At 44.6% G+C, this 26,290-nt stretch overlaps 1 protein-coding gene across 4 annotated transcripts in view; it reads left to right on the plus strand.

Annotated features, from left to right (window-relative positions):
- The window catches only part of celsr2 (cadherin, EGF LAG seven-pass G-type receptor 2), an 83,541-nt gene that overhangs the window by 30,898 nt on the left and 26,353 nt on the right, over positions 1-26,290 (plus strand). For all 4 annotated transcript variants that reach the window (XM_052526879.1, XM_052526881.1, XM_052526882.1 and 1 more), the window contains exons 2-5: positions 2,193-2,897; positions 10,924-11,146; positions 21,512-21,627; positions 21,783-21,871. In XM_052526879.1, coding sequence (XP_052382839.1) covers positions 2,193-2,897; positions 10,924-11,146; positions 21,512-21,627; positions 21,783-21,871 — 1,133 coding nt within the window. The remainder of the gene's footprint in view (positions 1-2,192; positions 2,898-10,923; positions 11,147-21,511; positions 21,628-21,782; positions 21,872-26,290) is intronic.

The raw sequence follows: 26,290 nt of genomic DNA on the forward strand, positions 1-26,290 counted from the left end.
GACTAGCAAACACTGCTACAAATAAACCCTCTCTCCCCCTGGTGACCTTAAACACACAACGCTGTAGATAAAATGTATAACAGAGTCAAGAATAGGATTGGTTTCAGATCTTTTTTGAACAATTTTATCTATTGATTTTCACAAAGATCCAGACAGACGGAGACAGGAGATTGGATGATACTATAACAGAGAACATCAATAACACCAGTAATATGTTGTACAAATGTATTGTATGCCTACAAATCCTGACAAATGCCTCAACCACAGAGTCTATTTGAGTTGGTGAGAAGAGATGGTTGGATGATGTTGGAGAGGGCCGTGATTGTCTAACTTATGATTCCTGAACTGGGATCATGTTGACTTGTCAGGAGCAGAGGCATGTATTCACAGATGCCAAGGAAGCCAGGTTTCCCTAAAAAATGGACCAAGAGAAAAACATTTCTTTCATCTCTCTGTGTTTCATAAATGTCCTTCAATTCGCAAGAGACTGAATGTATCTCACCGGAGAAAGCATCCGAGCGAATGAAACAGCCCCGCTTTTGTCTGTGTGTGGAGCCCATCTATCTCATCTCTGGTCACAAAAAGTATGACATTGTTGCTGCCCGTAGAATTGAATGCAAGGGAAGCCAGTGATCATTTGTCTTCACTTGATCATTTAAAAAAATAAAATAATAGCCAATCAGCGTTGAGCTAAACTGAGTAAGCTCAGCTGTGAAGGGTCCTGGCGTACCAAAAAAAAGGGAAGCCCATTTTGGATTTTGCTTCACACCAATTACATCAGAAGCCAAATGTTATTGACAGAACTTTAATTGTTGCATCTCGTGTCGTTGTCCTCCGATGGCTAGCTATCTAAAATCGTCCCTTTCCTAAGTTAGCCATGGAGGGAGATAGGGATTTGTACTTGTGATGTCAAGGCATATGAACTAACAGGTTATAGAACAAACAATGCAATTATCATAACACAGGTTGTAATATGGCCTTTCTTTCCGTGGCGTTCCCGGTGATTGTATCCACGTACCGCTACTATCAGGGAGTTCTGAACAACAGAATACATGATGTATTTCTGCTCTTTGAATACATTTGCAACCTGAAGGCATCTATTTTTAATGGAGACATGGGTTATAGCTGCCTGTGATATGGTTCAGGTTCAGCCCATGTCTTTTTTCAATGCTAGCACTGATGTTGTGTAAGTTCTCTTGATGAGAGGATCCTTTCAAATTGGAATGACTTCCTATTGATGGGTCTTTTCTGCTTGTTAGCGACATGGTTTACTTGTTACTCCACTTTTTGTTTCCTGTTATTTCTGATGATGAGCCTGTCCGGGTTTTTCTTTTCATTATTTCACTCACTGTGCAGTCCTCAAGATGATATTTTCTTTAAGATGTTTTCCTCTGTGTTGTCAATGTGGTTTACAGTAACTGGAATGAGTTCTGCACATCAGCTTACTAAAGGAATCACTCAATAGGGTTTGACTTATATAAGGTATTGGATAATTGTGGGCTGAGATGTATTTGTAATGCAAAAGGCCGTGGGAAGGAATTGATAGGATGGCGTTTCAAACAACAGTAGGAAAGGCTAGGGATGGATGAGCTGTCCTTGTATGTGAAGGGGAAAGGACATTTTAGATGTGTATAGCTCATTATACAGACAACTGAATAGCCTTATTTTATTAACCCTTTGGATGCAGGGAGATGGATATCTGTGTTGTGAATACATGCAAAAAAGGTCCAAACTGAGTTTAAAAATGGTTTATTATTATACATTTTGGGGATGGAAAATGCTTTCAGTATAAACCAGGTGTATTAGCTCTTCAATGTACTTTCCATTTAAAAAAAATATATATATAACAATCACCAAAATAAAAGCTAAACAGTTGGGGAGAATTGAAAAATTGGGACCCTCGTTGATTTTGTCAAAATGTTTGAGCATAAGAACATTGCATTAGCCATGGCAAAATGTGTAGAATTGCAGGAAACAATCTTGAAAACTACTAAATTCTCTCTGCTGCCAAGATGGGGGGCCTCTAAAATGTCTTACCCGGATTGAACCCAGTCGCATTGATTGCCAAGCCTCCTGCCACTCCCACCATCTAAGCCCCTTATATATCCAGAGAAAAACCTCTACTGTTTGTGATATAAATCCAGGTTCTGTATTATTAATACTGTGCTCCTCTCCTCTTTCTCTCCTGTCAGATGGGATCCACTCTGTGTCGGCCCAGTGTCTGCTCCAGGTCACCATCATCACAGACGAGATGCTCTCCAACAGCATCACACTGCGATTGGCCAACACTTCCCAGGAGCACTTCCTGTCCCTGCTATTGGCCCAGTTCCTGGAGGGCGTGGCCCGCGTGCTGTCAGCTGACCGCGAGGACGTGGTGGTGTTCAACATCCAGGATGACACGGACGTCAGCGCCCGCATCCTCAACGTCAGCCTGTCTGTCGCCGTGCCATCGCACAGGGAGGACCCGCCCGGGGGAGGAGGGGGGCGCGACAGGGTGGGCAGAGGGGCATCAGGGGCCAGTGGCGGGGCAGAGTTCTTTGGGTCTGAGGAGCTTCAAGAGAGGCTGTACCTGAACCGCAGCCTGCTGGCCCATATCTCTTCCCAGCAGGTGCTGCCCTTCGATGACAACATCTGCCTGCGAGAGCCCTGTGAGAACTACATGAAGTGTGTGTCTGTGTTGAAGTTCGACAGCCTGGCACCCTTTGTGGCATCCGACACCATCCTGTTCCGGCCCATCCACCCCATCGCCGGGCTGCGCTGCCGCTGCCCCACGGGCTTCACAGGAGACTACTGTGAGACAGAGATCGACCTGTGCTACTCCAAACCCTGCGGAGCCCACGGCCTGTGCCGCAGCAGAGAGGGAGGCTACACCTGCGAGTGCCTCAATGACTATACTGGTGAGCGACCTCTCTCTGGATTTGATGTTTCATAACAGATTAAGAAATTTCACTTCGTAGATATAAACTGTCCTTAAATACATCTAAAAGCATTGTATTTGGCTCAAAACGTTCTCTAAGACCTAAACCTCAATTAGAGTTGTACATAAATGGTGTGACCATTGAGTAACTTGAGCAAGCTGAACTCCTAGGTATAACATTGGATGGTCAATTATCATGGTAAAGTCTTATTGACAAAGTTGTTGTGAAGATGGGGTATGTTTCTTATAAAACACAAAAATCAACTGTACTAGTTGTTCAGGCCTGGTCTTGTCCCATTTTGATTACTTACATACCCCACAACACATGCCACCAGGGGTCCAAAATGAATTCACAGCAACGCAGTTTTATACAGAGCCATGATCGCATGGAACCCCCTTCCATCTCTAATTACTCAAGCAAACAGAAAAATTACGTTTTAAAAACAGATTCAACGACAACTCATGGAATGGCAGGGACTGTGAGGGGAAACACACAAGCGCAATGTAACACACACTTTTTTAAGTTACGTTGTTTGTATAATTTTTTTGTTACATTGTTGTATTTTGAATTTGTGTAACTGTCCTTGTGTATCAGTGATTTTAGTACTTGCTATGTTTTTTTGTGGACCCCAGGAAGAGTAGCTGTTGCTTTTGCAAAAGCTAATGTGGATTCAAATAAATAAATGAACAAACGTACATTTCACATAGAAAACCACTTGAAAAAGATTGAATGTATGTACATCTCCTGTATTTATAGTGAAGTGTCTATGACCGGAATGAGGCTCAACAATGACAATATTCAACGACATCATTCTTGCCACGTGGTCATAAAGTTGATTTTCATATCTAATGTCCCATGGGAAATTCTATGGATGTATACATCATCATTCATTCATGTCATCCTACCCTCAGGTCTATATATTGACCCTGACATTACAGCCTGGCTAAAGGCCTATACAGTGATGGAACCCATTCAGCTGGACAGGCAGTGTGATGACTAGTTGATTTAATAATCCCTAGACCAATTAGGTGGGACTGCGTTAATTAAACATGCGCCAGCCGGTTAACTGTTCATACTTCCTACCCTTCCCCACTGTTGGAGAGAATGACAAGTGCAGTCTGTGTGTGAGTAAAAACCATACCGCACATCTCAATCCAGCAGGGATCAATGAAAGAGTATGAACGGGTATAAAGGAAGTATGTGTAGGAGGAAGTCTGGATCAACGACACGTTCTGTTTTTGTTGAGCTAACATCAGGGTCTTACAATATGAGTGCTTTGAAGACAGGCCAGGTCCATCATGGTGCACCAGAGTGTGGTATTGTCACAGATGGAACAAGATGTCCCACAGGATATATAAATCTGAAGCAAATAGGGTGGGAGATGATGGCGCTAGATGGAACTTGGCTGACATTCTGCACATTTTCAGTATCGATTTAAACATTCAATCTCAATACAGTTTTCTGTTCCCAAACTAGAATCTGCTATGAACAGGGTGCACTAAGAATTGTAGACTTAACCAAAGTTTCAAAAAATTGCGTTGTTCCGAGTGCAAGGGCGAGTTGAGTTACGGCGCACTTCACAGAGAAGGCGTTCCCTAATGAAAATATGACAAAACATGGCAATAGGATCTCGCTAGGTCGTCCTTGGCTTTGCCCACCACCTTGCTTTTCTGCCCATTATGCTTAATTTGCTCCCATTGGAAAAGATGCTGACGATATATCTTGGGTTAGTTACAGGTATCTTTGGTATTGCCTTCCTGGGGCCTCTCTTGGCCTGAGGTCCTGTAGAGCTTGTAGCATTACAGGGATGAGTGTGTCTGAGAGGGGGAAAACAATAGTAATTTGGCCGGTCAGCAGCAGAGTATCTCTGGGAGGAATAATGGAAGGAAGTGCTGAATTATGTATGGCTACAGATGGAGAGGGAGAAAGAGAGTGCGCCGCCTTGTCTTAATAATGCCCCCTGGTAAAAAATACCTGGAATTTAAAAGTGTAACAAAGAATACGTTGTAGAGACGGGTTGTGAGGATTGGTGCAAAGGAAGAACTTTTAAAATGTTCAATTTTTTGAAGATACTGAGGTACTCTGATGCTAAGCAATTACTATCTCAGCCTCAATCTCAAATGGGTCTTCTTTTTCCACTTAAAGCAGATTTAGGAAGGAAAGGTGTGCACACTGCTCCAAATATTATGCATATCAGGAGAATATCAAAGACGATCTGGTTTCTCTCTGCTGAAGGTGAGAGAAGTAGACAAACTAAGAGTGGACGGGGAGAATGAGAAGGGAATGGAAATATGCTAATATGAGTGATTACCAGAGTTTTTGCCCTCTGCTTTATCAGATGGTTATGGAGTTGTATGAGTTAATTTGATTTCACCCAAAGCCCTGCTCTCTCCCTATGTGACATATACTATGTTCTTTGAAGTTGACTGCTGTTCTAGTTGGATAAAATCATGAAATGTGGTTGGATTCTCGCTTCTTTCTAGAAAGATGGATTCCGTTTTTAAAGGGTTGATCTTACATGTACATAATTGTTGTCACTTTTACTAGACCATTGGGTTGTCTCCATTTAATAAACAGTGTATTCAGTTTAAAACCATACCCGCTTGTGTGGTTCAAATCTTGGCAAGACCAGACCTTGTTTAACCTTATGCGTTTTTGTAGATCTGTGTTTCTGGTTTAGGTTAGCTAGCTTGGTAGAGGGTGTTTTTAGTTTTGTTTGTTTCAGATATTCTCTGCAGCAATACAGTGAGGGACTCGTATCCACCACCACATTTTGAAATGCAATGATCTCTATATATTATCTCTAGATATGATACCCTCAATTAACCCTGCAGTCTCCACTCCAATTTATTTCACAGATAGAATGCCCCTTTCAGGATCTGCTGCCTATGTTTTAGGATATCATATTGACTTTGGAATTCCCTCTAGGTGAGTGCAGCTAATTAAATGGGCCACCGGCACCGATTACAATGGTGATTAATTATAGTGGTAGTCTCTTATGGTCTCTTCAGTGGATTAGACACTTAAGGGTATCTTCTATATAATGCTAAATCAATGTATTTATTTTTTATTTAACCTTTATTTAACTAGGCAAGTCAGTTAAGAACATTCTTATTTACAATGACGGCCAAACCCTAACCCGGATGACGCTGGGCCAATTGTGCGCCGCCCTATGGGACTCCCAATCACGGCCGATTGTGATACAGCCTGGAATTGAACCAGGGTCTGTAGTGACGCCTCTAGCACTGAGATGCAGTGCCTTAGACTGCCGCGCCACTCGGGAGCCCAATGTGTTTCTGCCACTTCCATTGGACACATTCCGATTGTGTGGGAGAACATAATATGTTGTTCTAATAGCGAGTGGGTGTCACTGAGGTTCAGGTTGAGGACCACTCTTTCACATGGTCCATACTGCTGTGGGTGTGTGAGAGCTGAACTGTGGAGGATGATGGTGTGTGTGAGCCATGTCAACTCAGCAGAGTGATCCTCATCAATCTCACTTAGATCAGGGTCTGTACCGCGTTGAGCGGGCTAGCTCATTTCAACTTCATCTACTGGGCATGCCTACCTGCTGGGTAATCAGAGTAGTAATATGATCGAGACATGCAGTATGCCTGTGTTAGCGTGATTCATAAATCATCAACTTTTGCCTTGCTCTAATATTTGCTCAAACAAAGCCTCTGAGAGAGCAGTCAATCTCTCCTCTCCAGATCTATCCAAGACTAGGCTGGGTTGATGGGGTTGTCCTGGATGCAATCTACAGCTCCTGTTGTTCAACATGACTGACTGTTGGATTTGACACTCTCCCACTGTGCTGAGAGCCACTGTGTATGGGTGTGGGGGGTCAATTGGCTGCTCTATGAGTGTGTGTGTGTGTGTGTGTGTGTGTGGGTGCTGAATTGCCTACTCCATGTGGGTGGGTAGGTAATTGCTGTGTGTGCGCTCGCGTATGTATGTGTGTCTGTGTTCCCACTTGTGTGTGGTGTGGAACTACAGGGGCCCGTGGGTGTTGCCAGATGGCAGTATGATGGAAAGCGAGAAAAAATAACAGAGCAGAGCAGCCATCAATTTCACTCATATTGGGAAGGACTGAATGATTAAGCCTGGCTGACTCAGTCTGGTACAGGACAAATGGACTGAGAATACTCACATACAACAACCTACTTTTCGCTCTTATCTTTAACATGCTTTATATACCATCTCCTCAGCTCCAATCTCACTGTAGCATATTTCTACACACACTCCGCCCCATATATGAAAGGAGGCCCCAGTATAACATGGTTGTTGCTGCTGCAGACTTTTACTTTGATCTAATCAAGCATTTCTTTATGTTGTGGGTAGTTCTATCAGTAGCCTATAGCACACAACTGCTGAAAGCTTTATATTTCAGTGTTTGATGTTGTATTAATCAATTTAAAAAATCAAAGCATGTCGTAGGAATGCCTCATGGAAAGCCTTCAATATTACACCAACTGAATTTGAATTTGGCAGATCATAGGATTGTGTTTTGTGAGATATTAGATACTGTTATTCATATAACGCTCCTACAGTCTCGGTTTTAGTCCACTCACCTCTGGTCTAGCTAGTTCTAAAAAGCAGCAGTGTTGTTTCGTGTAAGCCTGTCATCTGGTCCAGGTTCATCACGTGGTAAGTGGCGTAAAGTACTACTTCAGTGTTTTGGGGTATCTGTACCATTTATATTTTTGACAACTTTTGCTTCACTACATTCCAAAAGAAAATGTCATTTTTACTCTATACATTTTCCTCTGAAACCCTAAAGTACTTTTATGCTTAGCAGGACAGGAAAATTGTACAATTCATGCACTTATCAAAAGAACATCCCTGGTCCTCCCTACTGCCTCTGATCTGGCAGACTCACCAAACACAAATTATTTGTTTGTAAAGATGTCTGAGTGTTGGAGCGTTCCCCTGGCTACTTTTGATACAAGTATATTTTAGCAATTACATTTAAGCAATTACATGTACTTTTGATACTTAATAATATTTAAAAACAAATACTTTTAGACTTTTACTCAAGTAGTATATATTGGGTGACATTCACTTTTACTTGAGTCATATTTTCTATTAAGGTATCTTTACTTTGACTAAAGTATGATAATTGGGTACTTTTTCCACCACTGCACCTGGCCCATGCTACAGAGTGTTTGGCGGGGTGGGATCACAATTATGCCACTCTTTCACCTTCACTACTAGTGACTGGAATCAGTGGATGGGATATAGAAAAATGTTCGATATGGCCTTGATTCACCCCTACCTGATTTTACATGGTAGTCACACCAGGTTAGCTGCAACTGAATAAATGAAGTGTATTCTTCCAGCAAACTGTCAGTATGATTGGTGGGTTGGTGTTGTGTTGAGTAAGCCCTGTCGATAGTGCCAGGAGCGTGTTGTGTTGTTGTCCCAGCGTTGAGTTATCTTAACTCTTGTATGCCTTCACGTCCTCAGGGAGAAACTGCCCATCTGAGGACTCTCTACCACTCTATTTCACTTAGGAGAGGAGACCATGCGTTTCAGTTACCTAGCAGCACAGAAACGCCCGTTTCCATTTTAGATCTGTAAAGGGGTCTCAGCAGGAGGAGTTAGTTACAGCCCAACATTTAATCCCCCTGTTTCTTCACACACCATTGTTTTAAAAGACGCAGCTGAACAATTACACTAATCTAAGGATCATATGAATTAGTCATGGTAATCATTGTCTCTGTTATCACCACATTAGATTAAATAAAGATTAGTGGAGATGATGCCAGCTATGGGCTGAGACTGAAAGGTTTCTGTGTGTGCCTATTGTTCTGGTGACTCTTATCTATTGTGTGATTCATTGGCTGTTGTTGTTTGATAAGCACCTCTGTCTCACCTCTGCTGAAGAGAACAGAACCCCATCTATAAAAAAAAAAAAATCTGAGTGCCTTGTCAACTGGGGAGATTTGATATGGTGGTTGAAGGCGTGTGTGTGTGGCATTAGTGTGTTGTAATTGGTTTAATAAGGTTACCCTTTCAAGTCCCTCATGAAAACATTACATGTTAATATATGGTCAAATCTGAGGAGAAATCCAACAAACCTATTTTCCTTTTAGAAATGCTTGTATTTCAAAGTGCCACATGATTTTATAGGTCAATTTTGTCAATTTCTCCACAGTATAATGCTTTCAGAGCTTTTGAATTGCCGGTTTTATATCTATTGGATTGCCACAAAATGGTACACTTTCTCTCATTGATATTTATCATGCTTGAGTAGTTTAAAGTGTGTGGTGTGTCTCTTCCTGCCTAGAACTGGTCCCATGTTAACAGCCTTAATGATTCATGTTTGCAGTAAACAGAGAGTTGGAGAGGGCAGGGGTAGTAAATGCTTCCAAAAAAAAATGGATTTGCAAGCTCCTCACATGGCCCAGCTCACCTAGCAACCGAGAGCTGTTGTTCCAGAACCCTGCACCTGTTGTGGGAGGGCGTCCCAGAGGGATGCCTGACAGAAAAACATTGGCCCTGTTTATTCCCAGGTTACCGTATAGACAACAGAACAGGCTCAGGTGACTGCAGGGTGGAGACCGGATGCTCACTATAATGTCTCTTACTGTCTTCTGTACAGTTTCTGGATAGGTACTTACATGGGATATAGCCAGTACAGTTAATGTGTGTAGCTGAGCTGGTAGGTATTTTGAAGTAAACAGAATGCTACTTTTTCTCCTTTCTGAGTGTTAGAAGATTTTTCTACCATAAAAAAAATGTAATTTTTGACATGCGTATGATTGTAACTGTATAAAGAAGAATACATCACATATAACTTTGAAGCCTCCTCAGTGAAAATGAGGCCACTGTAGAGCCCAAGCTGACTTTAGAGGAAGTTGAAGACTATCCCAGTGGCCCGTTTCCTACAGTAGCCCAGCGTTGGCTGCAGCAATGCTTGACCACATCAAGCCCTGACTTAATGTCCCCTCTTCCCCTGATTTGTTTAAAGAGACAGAAGTAACTTTTTGCCTGAGGCGAGTCACTGATTAATTTCCTCACGACTCATGCAGTTAGTTTTTTACCACTCATGCAGTTAGCGTGTTTTTTACTAGCGGTAGCCAAGTGTCCCCAAGCGCCATCAACAAGGAAACAACAAATTGTCATAGTTCGCCAGGGTAAAGTGACTGCTCTTCTGCCTGTGTAGCACACCACGGTACAATACTGTCATGGCAATGCATCATAGGATAACATCCACATCGTATCAAAGCTTAATCCATAATGACCGCAATGACCTTGCAGTTGGGTGAATGAATGAATACACCCTACAACAGTAGTAAAACAAAGTGTTCCCTTAATTGCCTTAGACTGAGAATCCTGTGATTAGCTGTAGGATGTACAACACAAGCCCTGTGTGTGTGTGTAGTCTATAGAGATGTTGTCTTTTTCTGTGTGGTGTGAACAGTACAGTAACTCTACACACAGTGGAAGTGTTCTGCACTGCCGAGTGCCTCTGACACACATTCCAACTCTTGCAAGGAGGTGTGCATTCTCGCCATAGCAACCGCAGCTTCTCATCCAGAGACTGGCGACCAATAGAAGTTGTAAGCAGTGCGCTACATGATGCATGAAGGCTTACTAACACTTCCCCATTGCCATAGCACTCTCTGTCTCTCTCTCTCTCTGTCTGACTTTCTCTCTTTTTGTCCTGTTCACTGTCTGAAATCTGTCTCTTCCTTTGCTGCGTCCTTTGACCTCTTCTCACCGTCTTTGCCTCTCTCACACATTCCCTCCCTCTCGGAGAAGGCTTGTGGTAAGTGCTGGAGGCATAATGCATCTTGTCTTGACCCATGTTAAACCGCAGCAGTAGTCTGGTGAGAATAGACACTAGTGAAGTTGAACTGGAAGGGAGGACCAATTTCTTTCTTTTTTCACCCACAGACTGTCCAGGGCTGGCACTGAAATTTGTCACCTTGATAGTTGTAATTCTGACTGGTCTCTCTTTCCCTTCCCCCTCTCTCTCTACCCCTCTCTCTTCCTCCAGGCAAGCGGTGTGAGCTATCGTCCCGCTCCGGGCGCTGCGGCCCAGCTGTGTGTAAGAATGGGGGCACCTGTGTGAACCTGCTGGTGGGGGGGTTCAAGTGTGAGTGCCCATCTGGCGGTTATGAAAAGCCCTACTGTGAGATGACCACCAGGAACTTCCCCCTGCAGTCCTTCCTCACCTTCAAGGGACTCCGCCAGCGCTTCCACTTCACCCTCTCCCTCTCGTAAGAACAACTATTACCCCACACAGTGGGACATTGTGCCATCTCAATCATTCACTTTCGTAGTACAAAGTAGCTCCCTAAATATAGTACTGTGATTCACTCCTTCTCTACACCTCTCTCGTTCTTCCTCTCACCACTCCACCCTCTCTTTCTCTTTTTTTTGACTCCTCTCGAACATTACTCTTGCACTCTCTTTAAATGATCACTTCCTACATTCCACAACTGCTCTTATACGCTCACGCCTCTTTACGGCCTTCCTCCCCTCTCATTTACATAAGCTTCCTGGAGTTTCACAAGTTATTGAAACATTTGATAGCCGTAGTCTTTAAAAGGCTCATCTTCTCTTGCTGGGTTTGGGTTCCCTTAGCATGGTGAGTATCATGGTGAGTATCATGGTGAGAGAGGTTTCTAATGGGGTCTGTAGACTGGAATGGCACCTTGTGTAACCGGGGACATTAATCTGAGACCCAGGAGTCTGATCTGATTACATTCAGTGGTCACTTTGAGCTTTGAGTCAGCGCTTGGCCTATTTCTCCTCTGTCTGTCTCGCTCATCAAGGTGAAGCTGGAGATATGCAACACACAGTCGGGCCTTAGGATTAAATCAAATGTTATTGGTCACATACACATGGTTAGCAGATGTTAATGCGAGTGTAGCGAAATGCTTGTGCTTCTTCTTCCAACAGTGCAGTAATATCTAACAATTCCCCAACAACCTAATGCACACAATCTAAAGAGGTGAATGCGGCACTGATGGTATAAAATACAGTATAAGTCAAACGTTATTTGACACATGCTCCGAATACAACAGGTGTAGTAGACCTTACAGTGAAATGCTGAATACAACTGGTCTACACCCTTACAGTGAAATGCTTACTTACAAGCCCTTAACCAACAATGCAGTTTTAAGAAAATACCCCCCCCCAAAACAATAGCGGGGCTATATACAGGGGTGGTGTCAAGGTAATTATATACATGCAGGTAGGGTTATTAAAGTGGCTATGCATAAATAATAGAGAGTAGCAGCAGCGTATTGAGGGGGGGGGGTTACAAATAGTCTGGGTAGAAATTTGATAAGCTGTTCTGGAGTCTTTAGAAGCTCCGCTAGCAGAGAGGACAGTCTCAAATCAAATCAAGTTTATTTGTCACATGCGCCGAATACAACCGGTGTAGACCTTACAGTGAAATGCGTGTGTGTGTAGGTAAGTAAAGAAATAAAACAACAGTAAAAAGATATTTGGAAAAAGAGTAGCAAGGCTAGTCCTGTTAGTCAGGCTTATTGAGGTAGTATGTACATGTAGGTATCGTTAAAGTGACTATGCATATATGATGAACAGAGAGTAGCAGAAGCGTAAAAAGAGGGGTTGGTGGGTGGTGGGACACAATGCAGATAGCCCGGTTAGCCAATGTGCGGGAGCACTGGTTGGTCGGGCCAATTTAGGTAGTATGTACATGAATGTATAGTTAAAGTGACTATGCATATAAGATGAACAGAGACTAGGAGCAGCGTAAAAGAGGGGTTGGAGGGGCACACAATGCAAATAGTCTGGGTAACCATTTGGTTACCCGTTCATGAGTCTTATGGTTTGGGGGTAAAAACTGTTGAGAAGTCTTTTTGTCCTAGACTTGGCACTCCGGTACTGCTTGCCATGCGGTAGTAGAGAGAACAGTCTATGACTGGGGTGGCTGGGGTCTTTGACAATTTTTAGGGCCTTCCTCTGACACCGCCTGGTATAGAGGTCCTGGATGGCAGGCAGTTTTGCCCCAGTGATGTACTGGGCCGTACGCACTACCCTCTGAAGTGCCTTGCGGTCAGAGGCCGAGCAATTGCCGTACAAGGCAGTGATGCAACCGGTCAGGATGCTCTCGATGTTGCAGATGTAGAACCTTTTGAGGATCTCAGGACCCATGCCAAATCTTTTCAGTTTCCTGAGGGGGAATAGGCTTTGTTGTGCCCTCTTCACAACTGTCTTGGTGTATTTGGAACATTCTAGTTTGTTGTTGATGTGGACACCAAGGAATTTGAAGCTCTCAACCTGCTCCACTACAGCCCCGTTGATGAGAATGGGGGCGTGCTCGGTGATCCTTTTCCTGTAGTCCACAATCATCTCCTTTGTCTTGGTTACGTTGAGGGATAGGTTGTTATTCTGGCACCACCCGGCCAGGTCTCTGACCTCCTCCCTATAGGCTGTCTCCTCGTTGTCGGTGATCAGGCTTACCACTGTTGTGTCGTCAGCAAATTTAATGATGGTGTTTGAGTCATGCCTGGCCATGCAGTCGTGGGTGAACAGGGAGTACAGGAGGGGACTGAGCACGCACCCCTGGGGAGATCCAATGTTGAGGATTATCGTGGCAGATGTGTTGCTACCTACCCTCACCACCTGGGGGCGGCCTGTCAGGAAGTCCAGGATATAGTTGCAGAGGGAGGTGTTTATTCCCAGGATCCTTAGCTTGGTGATGAGCTTTGAGGGTACTATGGTGTTGAACGCTGAGCTGTAGTCAATGAACAGCATTTTCACATAGGTGTTCCTTTTGTCCAGGTGGGAAAGGGCAGTGTGGGTGGTATGCAAATTGGAGTGGGTCTAGGGTTTCTGGGATAATGGTGTTGATGTGAGCCATTACCAGCCTTTCAAAGAACTTCATGGCTACGGATGTGTGCTACTGGTCTGTCGTCATTTAGGCAGGTTGTCTTTGTGTTCTTGGGCACAGGGACTATGGTGGTCTGCTTGAAGCATGTTGGTATTACAGACTCAATCGGGGAAATGTTGAAAATGTCAGTGAAGACACCTGCAGTTGGTCAGCACATGCCCAGAGCACACGTCCTGGTAATCCGTCTGGCCCCGCAGCCTTGTGTATGTTGACCTGTTTAAAGGTCTTACTCACGTAAGACGGTGAGCGTGATCACAGAGTCGTCCGGAACAGCTGATGCTCTCATGCATGCCTCAGTGTTGCTTGCCTCGAAGCGAGCATAGAAGTGATTTAGCTCGTCTGGTAGGCTCGTGTCGCTGGGCAGCTCGCGGCTGTGCTTCCCTTGGTAGTCTGTAATAGTTCGAAAGCCCTACCACATGCGATGAGCATCGGAGCCAATGTAGTATGATTCAATCTTAGCCCTGTATTGACGCTTTGCCTGTTTGATGGTTCGTCGCAGGGTATAGTGGGATCTCTTGTAAGCTTCCGGGTTAGAGTCCCGCACCTTGAAAGCGGCAGCTCTACCCTTTAGCTCAGTGCGAATGTTGCCTGTAATCCATCGCTTCTGGTTGGGGTATGTACGTACAGTCACTGTGGGGATGACGTCCTCAATGCACTTATTGATAAAGCCAGTGACTGATGTGGTGTATTCCTCAATGTCATCGGAAGAATACCGGAACATGTTCCAGTCTGTGATAGCAAAGCAGTCCTGTAGTTTAGCATCTGCTTCATCTGACCATTTTTTAATAGATCGAGTCACTGGTGCTTCCTGTTTTAATTTTTGCTTGTAAGCAGGAATCAGGAGGATAGAGTTGTGGTCGGATTTACCAAATGGAGGGCGAGGGAGAGCTTTGTACGCGTCTCTGTGTGTGGAGTACAGGTGATCTAGAATTTTGTTCCCTCTAGTTGCCCATTTAACATGTTGATAGAGATTTGGTAGAACTGATTTAAATTACCCTGCGTTAAAGTCTCCGGCCACTAGGAGCGGCGCCTCTGGGTGAGCGGTTTCCTGTTTGCTTATTTCCTTATACAGCTGACTGAGTGCGGTCTTAGTGCCAGCATCTGTCTGTGGTGGTAAATAAACAGCCACGAAAAGTATAGCTGAGAACTCTCTAGGCAAGTTGTGTGGCCTGCAGTTTATCACAATATACTCTAGAAGTCTAGAGACTTCCTTAGATTTCGTGCACCAGCTGTTTAAAAAAAATATGCACAGACCACCCCCCCTCATCATACCGGAGTGTGCTGTTCTCTGCTGCCGGTGCAGCAGATTCCGTGAAGCATAGGATATTACAGTTGTTGATGTCCCGTTGGTAGGATATTCGTGATCTTACCTCATCTAGTTTATTGTCCAATGATTGCACGTTGGCGAGTAATATAGTTCAGTTATCTTTGCCGCCTTGGGTACAGGAACAATGGTGGCCATCTTGAAGCAGTGGGGACAGCGGACTGGGATTGGGAGCGATTTGAATATGTCCGTAGACACTCCAGCCAGCTGGTCTGTGCATGCTCTGAGGACGTGGCAAGGGATGCCGTCTGGGCCAGTAGCCTTGCGAGGGTTAACAGGTTTAAATATTTTACTCATGTCGGCCACGGAGAATAGGGGGGCGCGCAGTCCTTGTTAGCGTGCCTCGGCGGTGGCATTGTATTATCCTCAAAATGGGCAAAGAAGGTGTTTTAGTTTGTCTGGAAGTGTGACGTCGGTGTCCGTGACGGGGCTGGTGTTCTTTTTGTAGTCCTTGATTTCCTGTAGACCCTGCCATATACGTCTTGTGTCTGAGCCATTGAATTGCAACTCCACTTTGTCTCTGTAATGGCATTTTGCTTGTTTGATTTCCTTGTGGAGGGAAAAGCTATACTGTTTATATTCAGCCATATTCCCAGACCTTTTTCCACCTTTTTACATGTGTGTGCGCATATGAGATGAACTCCTACACCTAGGGGGCTTTCATGCTGGTATGCCTTGATATTTTGGGAACATGTATTTGCTCTGAATTAACGACCATCCAGTTTTATATGAGCACGAAATCATAATGGTGTCATTTGTCTGATACAGGTAGAGCAAGTTGTATTTCTAGTCCAACATCAAGGACTAGTATCTTGTGCAATGTAGCCAGGGGATGGTGGTGCTTAAATAAAACAGATGAGTAACACTGAACACAGTCGATCACGGATGTACATTCATGTAAATGAGACACGGGTACATTAATTTGAATGAAATGCTCCTTCCCAACTGACAATAAAAGCACTTCCGTGGGTGTAATATCCCATCATAGCAAAGACAATACCCCCAGTTGCTATCACTGTAAAATTACATGGCCATTTTGTATATACATTTGTATATAGAAGTTCTTGGCAGGGCTTGAAACTAGCCATTAATGAGTAGTGGTGATAATGATATGCCTTTGTGAGTTTTATGGAACTTTGTTTAAACGTAGCTCAGATGGCAGTCTTTTGGATCTCTTTCTTAAACGCCTTGGCCTGTAGTTCCCAGATTGCTCCCAGAGCTGTGAAGTAGGTGGTGTGTAAAGCTGTGGATATAACAGCTAACACCCAGCAGGCTGTCTATCAGGGTGCTCTGTTACCTGAACCTGGCTTCATCAGGTTACTGTGGTAAAGAGCTTTTCTCATGAGGAACCTCAGTGAGGTGGAGCCTATAGACTGCACTACAGTAGAGCGAGAGTTAGCAGGAAGAGGAAATTGTGAGTTGGAAGTGTGTCTGTTACCAGAAACAGCCTTAGTAGCAACATTTGTGTCACATATTTTAATAATACCTCTCACATTGTTAGTGTTCATATCAGGTTTGGCCATCTAGAGACTTCCTCAATGCACGTGTCTAATACAGTCACATCAACTTGCCATTATACCATGGCCATTGGCCCTTCCACATGTCAATATGTGTAGACTGGTTGTTAACTTTGCTAATGGCAGTCTAATGTGACATATATAATGTTGCCAGAGGAGTCAGTTATGGTTGATTTCACTCAGTCCGGGGGGGAACTGGAAGCTGTGTGCACAAGCCTTGGAAACATATTCATTGATGACAAGAAGGCCAAGCCATAGATGAAAATAAACAATATTTCTAGATGCTAACCATAATAAACAACACAAGATTTTCTGTTTCAAACCAAATCCAACTGTATTTGTCACATGCTTCTTAAACAACAGGTGTAGACTAACAGTGAAATGCTTACTTACGGGGCCCTTCCCAACACAGCAAATAGAAAAACAATAGAAAGATAATAACACAAGGAATAAATACACAATGAGTAACGATAACTTGGCTATATAGATGGGTTACCAGTACCGAGTCAATGTGCAGGGGTATGAGGTAATTGAGGTAAATACATACAAGTATGTGGACACCCCTTCAAATTAGTGGATTCGGCTATTTGAGCCACCCGGTGCTGACAGCACACAGCCATGCAACCTCCATAGAAAAACATTGTCAATAGAATGAACTTACTGAAGAGCTCATTGACCGTCCGATAGGATGCCACCTTTCCAACAAGTCAGTTTGTCAAATTTCTGCCCTGCTAGAGCTTCCACGGTCAACTGTAAGTGCTGTTATTTTGAAGTGGAAATGTCTAGGAGCAACAACGGCTCAGCCATGAAGTGGTAGGCCACACAAGCTCACAGAACGGGACCGCTGCGTGCTGAAGCGCATAGCACATAAAATCTAATGTCCTCGATTGCAACACTCACTCCCGAGTTCCAAACGGTCTCTGGAAGCAACGTCAGCACAAGAACTGTTCGTTGAGAGCTTCATGAAATGGGTTTCCATGGCCGAGCAGCTGCACACAAGCCTAAGATAACCATGTGCAATGCCAAGCGTCGGCTGGAGTGGTGTAAAGCTCGTCGCAATTGGACTCTGGAGCAGTGGAAACGTATTCTCTGGAGTGAAGAATCACGCTTCACCATCTGGAAGTCCGACGGACAAATCTGGGTTTGGCAGATGCCAGAATAATGATACCTGCTCGAATGCATAGTGCCAACTAACGTTTGATGGTGGAGAAATAATGGTCTGGGGCTGTTTTTCATGCTTTGGGCGAGGCCCTTTTAGTTCCAGTGAAGGGAAATCTTAACGTTACAGCATACAATTACATTCTCAACGATTCTGTCCTTCCAACTTTGTGGCGACAGTTTAGGGAAGGCTCTTTCCTGTTTCAGCATGACAATGCCCACGTGCACAAAGCGAAGTCCATACAGAAAGGTTTGTCGAAATCGGTGTGGATGAACTTGACTGGTCTGCACAGAGCCCTGATCACAACCCCATCGAACATCTTTGGTATGAATTAGAATGCCGACTTAGAGCCAGGACTAATCGCCCAACATCAGTGCCGACCTCACTAATGCTCTTGTGGCTGAATGGAAGCAAGTCCCCACAGCAATGTTCCAACATATAGTGGAAAGCCTTCCAAGTAGCTATTTGGTTAACGACTTAGCAGTCTTATGGCTTGGGTGTAGAAGCTGTTTAGGGTCCTGTTGGTTCCAGACTTGGTGCATCGGTACCGCTTGCGCTGCAGTAGTAGAGATAAGTCGTACACATTACCCTCTGTAGTGCCTTGTGTTCAGATGTCAAGCGGTTACCATACCAAGTAGTAATGCAGCCAGTCAAGATGCTCTCAATGGTGCAGCTGTATCTTTGCCAAATCTTTTCGTGCCTTCTTGTTTGTGTGTGTGTTGCCTTCTTGTTGGTGTGTGTGGACCTTGTTAATTCCGTAGTGATGTGGAGACTGAGGATCTTGAAGCTCCCGCCCCGTCACAATGGATGGGAGCGGGCTCGTCCCTCCGTTTACTGTGATCCACGATCATCTCCTTTGTCTGGCTGATGTTGAGAGAAAGGTTGTTGTCCTGGCGCCACACTGCCTGGTTTCTGACTTCCTCCCTATAGGCTTCCTCATCGTCGTCTGTGATCAGGCCTACCGCCGTTGTGTCGTCAGCAAACTTAATGACGGTTTTGCAGTCGTGCATGGCCATGCAGTCACGGTAGAACATGTTTGAGATATTCAGTGCTATTGTAATCAGTTGGTGCGTTTTGTTTTTCTCCTCTTCCCTCTTGTCTGAGGTCATGATTATCATTCTCCTCAGTAAGCAGGTCAGCATTGCTGTGCCCCATGGCTACACTCTGGGATAATGCATGTACGCTCACACACTGGCACACACACACACTGGTACGCTCACACACTGGCACACACACACACTGGCACGCTCACACACTGGCACGCACACACACTGGCACGCACACACACACACTGGCACGCTCACACACTGGCACACACACTGGCACGCTCACACACTGGCACGCTCACACACTGGCACTGGCACACACACACACTGGCACGCTCACACACTGGCACGCTCACACACTGGCACGCTCACACACTGGCACGCTCACACACTGGTCACACGCTCACACACTGGCACACTCACACACTGGCACGCTCACACACTGGCATGCTCACACACTGGCACGCACACACTGGCACGCACACACACTGGCACGCTCACACACTGGCACGCTCACACACTGGCACGCTCACACACTGGCACACACGCACACACACTGGCACACACACACACTGGCACGCTCACACACTGGCACGCAAACACACTGGCACGCACACACACTGACACGCTCACACACTGGCACGCTCACACACTGGCACGCTCACACACTGGCACGCTCACACACTGGCACACACACACACTGGCACACACACACACACTGGCACGCTCACACACTGGCACGCTCACACACTGGCACGCACACACACTGGCACGCTCACACACACTGGCACGCTCACACACTGGCACGCTCACACACTGGCACACACACACACTGGCACGCTCACACACTGGCACGCTCACACACTGGCACGCTCACACACTGGCACGCACACACACTGGCACGCTCACACACTGGCACGCTCACACACTGGCACGCTCACACACTGGCACGCTCACACACTGGCACGCTCACACACTGGCACGCAAACACACTGGCACGCACACACACTGGCACGCTCACACACTGGCACGCTCACACACTGGCACGCTCACACACTGGCACACACACACACATAGCCTCGCAACATTTACCAATGTGCTCTGAAAGCGTCCTGAGAGACTGTATTTAGATCTCTGGAATCTCTCCCTCATTTATAGTAAGAAAGTAGGCTTCATCCGTCTGACACTGTCTCCATCTGAACAGGCAGATGCGGACTACAAGCGCCAACGCGTCACACCAGTAACACAGACGACAGGGATCTCAGTTCTCCCACAGATGTTCAGAATGTTCCAAATGTAAAACGGAGCACATCCACTGTTTGGTCCCCTGGGACATGAATGAGGGGAAATGATTTTCTGGTTCTATAATTTTCTGGCAACTTCTGCATTTGGCCTAGACTGCCGGCAATATCATTATGTAAGGTAACACGGTGTCACACATGAGCTTTTTACCTTTGTGGTGAATCAAATTAAGACACCTCAGACCTCGGTGACCCAATGAGTTGGCTACCCAGACTATTTGCATTGCCCCCACTCTCCACACCACTGCCACTCTCTGTTGTCATCTATACATAGTCACTTTAATTAACTCTACCTACATACTACCTCAACTAACCGGTGCCCCTGCACATTGACTCTGTACCGGCACCCCCCTGTATATATTGTTATTTTTTACTGCTGCTCTTTAATCACTTGTTACAGTTATCTCTTATTCTTATCCTTATCTTTTGAAACGGCACTGTTGGTTAGACGCTCGTAAGTAAGCATTTCACTGTAAGGTCAACACCTGTTGTATTCGGCGCATGTGACTAATCAAATTTGATTTTATTTTTTGATTTTATTTTTTTTATAGAACTGGTGCCGTCTTTTTTCTATGCCCTGTGGTCTTTCTGCGGTTGGAACGCGTCGTTCCTTGAATCCCAGGTTGGACGAGAGCGTTAGTGGCGTCACTTGGCGTGGCCTCTGGATGGGTGCCAGAGGTGCACTGGATTGGTTAAATGTGTCTAACTGTCCATTAACGTTACAGTAAAAGACAACAACACAATGACCACCAGCTCTATGGACATTCTATTTCTGTGGTTTAGTCACTGTCCACGGCATGCTGTCTGAGTTTATGGACTGTGTCATGCTCCACACCAACACTGCAGATATTACGTTGTTTTGTAGTGCAGTTCTCCATCTCTGTCAGAGAACGGTGGTCGTGGTGGTTAACCCTGTTGGATGCTCAGTGATATGTGGAAAATTGCATCATTATTACATTTTGTCCTCTCTGCTCCTCAATGGGGAATCACTAGGGACAGTGCATCAATATGGCCTCCTAGTAACCTAATGGGAAAGGAAAAATGTTTTCTGGTGTTAATCTGTATCCTCTGCTATAATAGGGCATGTCAGTCAGTATATTGTACGTCTGTCTGTCTTGTGGCGAGGGTACTGGATGGGGTTCTAGACACGATATTGATACAGAACCATTTAGACATGTTTTTCAGCACTAAATGTTCAATGTGGTTGAAAATAGTTGAAAATGCATTTATTGCAGCAATGACTAGTTATATTTGCAGAATGCATCTTCACATAGTCCCCCCCCCACAAAGACCCTTCCTCAGTGTTGTTTACTCTCTTAGCCTTTGGCTGTGAATGTACACTCTGAGCCCTGTTGTTTTCTGTCTTCCAGATTTGCCACAAAGGAGCCAAATGGTTTGTTACTCTACAATGGCCGCTTCAACGAGAAACACGATTTCATCGCTGTGGAAATCATTAACGAGCAGATCCAGCTCACCTTCTCTGCTGGTAGGAGGGGCTTCTGTTAGTGCACGTCAGCCAATTAATCCCAGATCTAGAGTTGGTTGTTATTAATATATTCACATGTGATGGTGACAAGTGTTGGCACGAGCCCTGATCCAATGATGTGTGAATAACCTTTGCTGGCTTGTTCTTTTTTTTAGGTGAGACCAAGACGACTGTGTCACCCTACATCCTTGGAGGTGTCAGTGATGGCCAGTGGCATGTGGTGCAAGTTCACTACTACAACAAGGTACGTCGGGGGAAACCTGGGCGAGGCCTTGTGGTCCTATAAAGTATAGACTGGTTCAACACTAGACAAAACACAGATTTGCTGGGTCTGGGAAATTTAATTTGACCTTTATTTACCTAGGCAAGTCAGTTAAGAACAAATTCTTATTTTCAATGACGGCCTAGGAACAGTGGGTTAACTGCCTGTTCAGGGACAGAATTACAGATTTGTACCTTGTCAGGGGATTTGAACTCGCAACCTTCTGGTTACTAGTCCTACGCTCTAACCACGAGGCTACCCTGCCGCCCCATATACAGTAACTTGAGTCAGACTAGGCTACTGAAAAGGCCCATTATAGACTTGGCTTTATCAGACCTCACTCTGAAGCACTGAGCAGGAGGACGAAGACCAGGTCATTTCCAATATCAGTACAGTACATGCCTAAACTGAATTATGTTTGTCTTTTACCACAGACTTGAAATATGAGACATACAAGACATATGTTCTTAACATGTTTGGCCTGCAATTGACTTGTATACCGGTAATTGATTTATGGATGTTGTGTAGTGTTTGTAGATCTGGATATAGATTTTTACACTGTACTTCGTGTCCTGTTGACATCCATTTATACTAGATCAGCTGTACTTCATCAAGTGTCTGACGGCGCTAGTCTATAGAGTGATGAGAGTCAGGATTCTAGCTGGACCACACTGGGAGAAGAATACCCAGGGTCCTCTGTGGATGTTGTCACTTTGCTGCATCCTGTCAGAACTGCTGCTGTGTCATTCCAGAGAACCGTTGATGGGACAGTGGAATGTGCAGTGTGCCAGACAGACATAGGGGGAATGAGAGAGAGCTAGAGAGATGGAGGGGGATGAGACGGATGGATAAAGAGCGAGAGAGACACTAGAAAAGGGTGGGAGGAATGTTTTCACAGCTATGCTCAGAGTATATGTTGGAGAAAATAGAACTCGTACAAAACGAGATCTTTTTCCTTGACGACGGCTTCAACTTTTTTATTTCCATATCAATCAGTGAAGAATGTATGGAACTATAACCCACTACCCCTTGTCCCTTATCCCCCCCCAGACCAACACACAGGATGTTACATTTTGGTCTATTCAGAAAGTCACTTTGCATCATAAAGCTGTTGCCAGGCAACCCCCTCCTAGTGTGGATATTCTATTCATGGTCTATAATAACAGGGCCATGTCAGATTCAGCCAGCAGAATGTGAGGGAACACAACATCTCGTGGGCCATTGGAGGAAAAGTCTTTGGTTCCCATCAAAGCGGGGACATTATTCTTTCATTAATCACTTTGTTACAAACCAACAAGTCCAATGAAAGTCTCCATCGCTTGTTTTATTGTGACCTAGTAGTTTTTGGATTAAACAGACAGTAACAGTCTCCAGTGACCTAGTAGTTTTTGGATTAAACAGACAGTAACAGTCTCCAGTGACCTAGTAGTTTTTGGATTAAACAGACAGTAACAGTCTCCAGTGACCTAGTAGTTTTTGGATTAAACAGACAGTAACAGTCTCCAGTGACCTAGTAGTTTTTGGATTAAACAGACAGTAACAGTCTCCAGTGACCTAGTAGTTTTTGGATTAAACAGACAGTAACAGTCTCCAGTGACCTAGTAGTTTTTGGATTAAACAGACAGTAACAGTCTCCAGTGACCTAGTAGTTTTTGGATTAAACAGACAGTAACAGTCTCCAGTGACCTAGTAGTTTTGGGATTAAACAGACAGTAACAGTCTCCAGTGACCTAGTCGTTTTTGGATTAAACAGACAGTAACAGTCTCCAGTGACCTAGTCGTTTTTGGATTAAACAGACAGTAACAGTCTCCAGTGACCTACAGAAGTGCTTCCTCTCGAGTGCCCACTGCTCACACTAACGCCTTTAAGACCTGTTTTCTTTTCTATCATATTTTACCAGCTAGTTTCCTACTCATCTTTAGCACAATACAAACATGAACTCAATAATGGAACTAGCATAATGCTAAGCAGAGGTGCAGACCAATGGAAGGGAGTTTTGGTTGAACTAAACCCCCCCCCCATCAAAGTTCACACCCGCTGCTGCAGCATTGTCTCATTGGTCCAGATCCAGTGAGTCATAGAGGTAGAATGATGGCTCCTCCCCTCTGAGGTATCTCACGCCGGCATGTCCCTATCCGCGGGGGGTGGGTGGGATGAGGTGGGGCCATTTTAGATTGAAATGTGCCTTTCAGGGGAGAGGGGGAGTGTGGAGAATGGCAATGACCACTGCTTTTGTGCTGGGCTCGGCCTCCAAAGGGACCATAGGCAGTGAATGATGCGGCCCCGGGGAAGGTGCCCCGCTCTCTGTTCACCAGCAAGGAGAGAAAAACAGGGCGGGAGAGGAGCAAAAGGAGGAAAAGAAAGGCGAGAGAGGTTTTGACTTGGGCTTTGAGCGGGACACTGCGCTTCAGGGCTAACCTCTCTGGTTGCTATGGTGTTTCCAGTCAGATCTAATATTACTGTTATTTGCTCCCATGCTCCTCCTGTCCATCCCTGTCATCGTGGATAACAATGAACTCATATTCCCATGTTTCCCTGTCACCCCGCTGTAATGAGGGGAACAGTGTTTTTATGTAGTCCTGAGTAAGTATGCTCTCCAATCAGCTCTGACAGGCCGGGGCTTTGTGTAGCAGACTGAGCGGCTGACAGACATTAGCAGAGAGTCATTATAGCAGAGTCAACAGCCATGACTGATGATTGCTGCTGGGAGCGATGGCCCAATGCGTAGGTCAGTGAACGAACCAGAGAATTTGGACCAGTCTGTTCCGGACCTTTCTCAACTGAGGGGAACCGTGGAAAAGAGCGTGTCGGGTGATTTGGTTTGTGACCATTCTAACAGATCATCCCACACTGCAGGTTTGTTTGTCCCAACAAATTAGTTTCCCATTGCCTCACAAGGGGTCAACTAAAGGATTAAGACATTTTGGTCAAGAGGTTTAGAGGTTCTTTCTACTGTTCTAGTAGCCGGTGTGTTGTGAATAAGGAAATCCATCTGCACATATTTCAGACTCAAATCAGCAAAGCAACTAATCCTATTTGCCAGTTATTAGATACGATAATAATGCCTAATGGGAGACAGATGAGGTGTTTAAAGAGGAGGGCTAATATTTGATCAGTGCAGTGGAACAATGTAATTAAGTCTCCATCCTCTCAGAGGCAGCCAAGCTTGATCACAAGACCCACAATGAGCTCCTCTAGTATTCAGCTCCTCACAGACAGCCCCTCAATGGGACAGCTGTATTAATAGCATGCTGCAAGCACAGATATAATCTAATCTACTCACTGGATAGGATACAGGGTTGGAATGAGAACCATGTGAGGGAGATGTGGCAGTGCCTCTGTCTGCAGTGCTCCTTGGAAAAGGGATGGGGCTCTGTCATGACCTACAATATTACAGCTGTCTAGATGTGTTATGCCAGCAGTGTGTGTAAGGTCCACCTATACTCCATTTGTCTGGTCTGTATTCTTAGCCCCATTTGATTAAAGGGCTCAGACAGTTATTATGGCTCTGCAGGAATATGTAGACAAATCACAAGTGTAATTTGTGATAATCTTATGCTATGAATAAAATTTGCTAATTATATTTTTGTTAAGAAGATACTTTAAAAAAAAAAATCACAACCCCCCCCAAAAAAAAATCACATGTATTCCTCAGCTCTCAACAATCAGACCACCCAGGAGAGAGCAACACTAATCGCTCAGCAGCCCACGCATACAACACATGGTGGTTAGTGACTGTCCATTACTGCTGATGGTTAGTGACTGTCCATTACTGCTTATCATTGATTATCTTTTATTCATATTCACGTAAATAAAATATTTTAGTTGATGACTTTATTTGGCTTTCATTCCAAGTCATCATCTCATCTCTATAGAGCTGCTGCCTATGCTGTCTGACAAAATATCTATTTTAGTAGGTCTTCATAGTCAATTTTTAAATTACTTTTAATTTCACCTTTATTTAACACGGTAGGCAAGTTGAGAACAAGTTCTCATTTACAATTGCGACCTGGCAAAGATAAAGCAAAGCAGTTCGACACATACAACGACACAGTTACACATGGAGTAAAACAAACATACAGTCAATAATACAGTAGAAAAATATGTCTATATACAATGTGAGCAAATGAGGTGAGATAAGGGAGGTAAAGGCAATAAATATGCCATGGTGGCGAAGTAAATACAATATAGCAAGTAAAACACTGGAATGGTAGATTTGACAGTAGATGAGTGTGCAAAGTAGAAATACTGGGGTACAAAGGAGCAAAATAAATAAATACAGTAGGGGAAGAGGTAGTTGTTTTGGGCTATGTACAGGTGCAGTGATCTGTGAGCTGCTCTGACAGCTGGTGCTTAAAGCTAGTGAGGGAGATAAGTGTTTCCAGTTTCAGAGATTTTTG

This window comes from Oncorhynchus keta, chromosome 10 (assembly GCF_023373465.1).
Source record: "Oncorhynchus keta strain PuntledgeMale-10-30-2019 chromosome 10, Oket_V2, whole genome shotgun sequence".
In the NCBI taxonomy this organism is placed as follows: domain Eukaryota; kingdom Metazoa; phylum Chordata; class Actinopteri; order Salmoniformes; family Salmonidae; genus Oncorhynchus; species Oncorhynchus keta.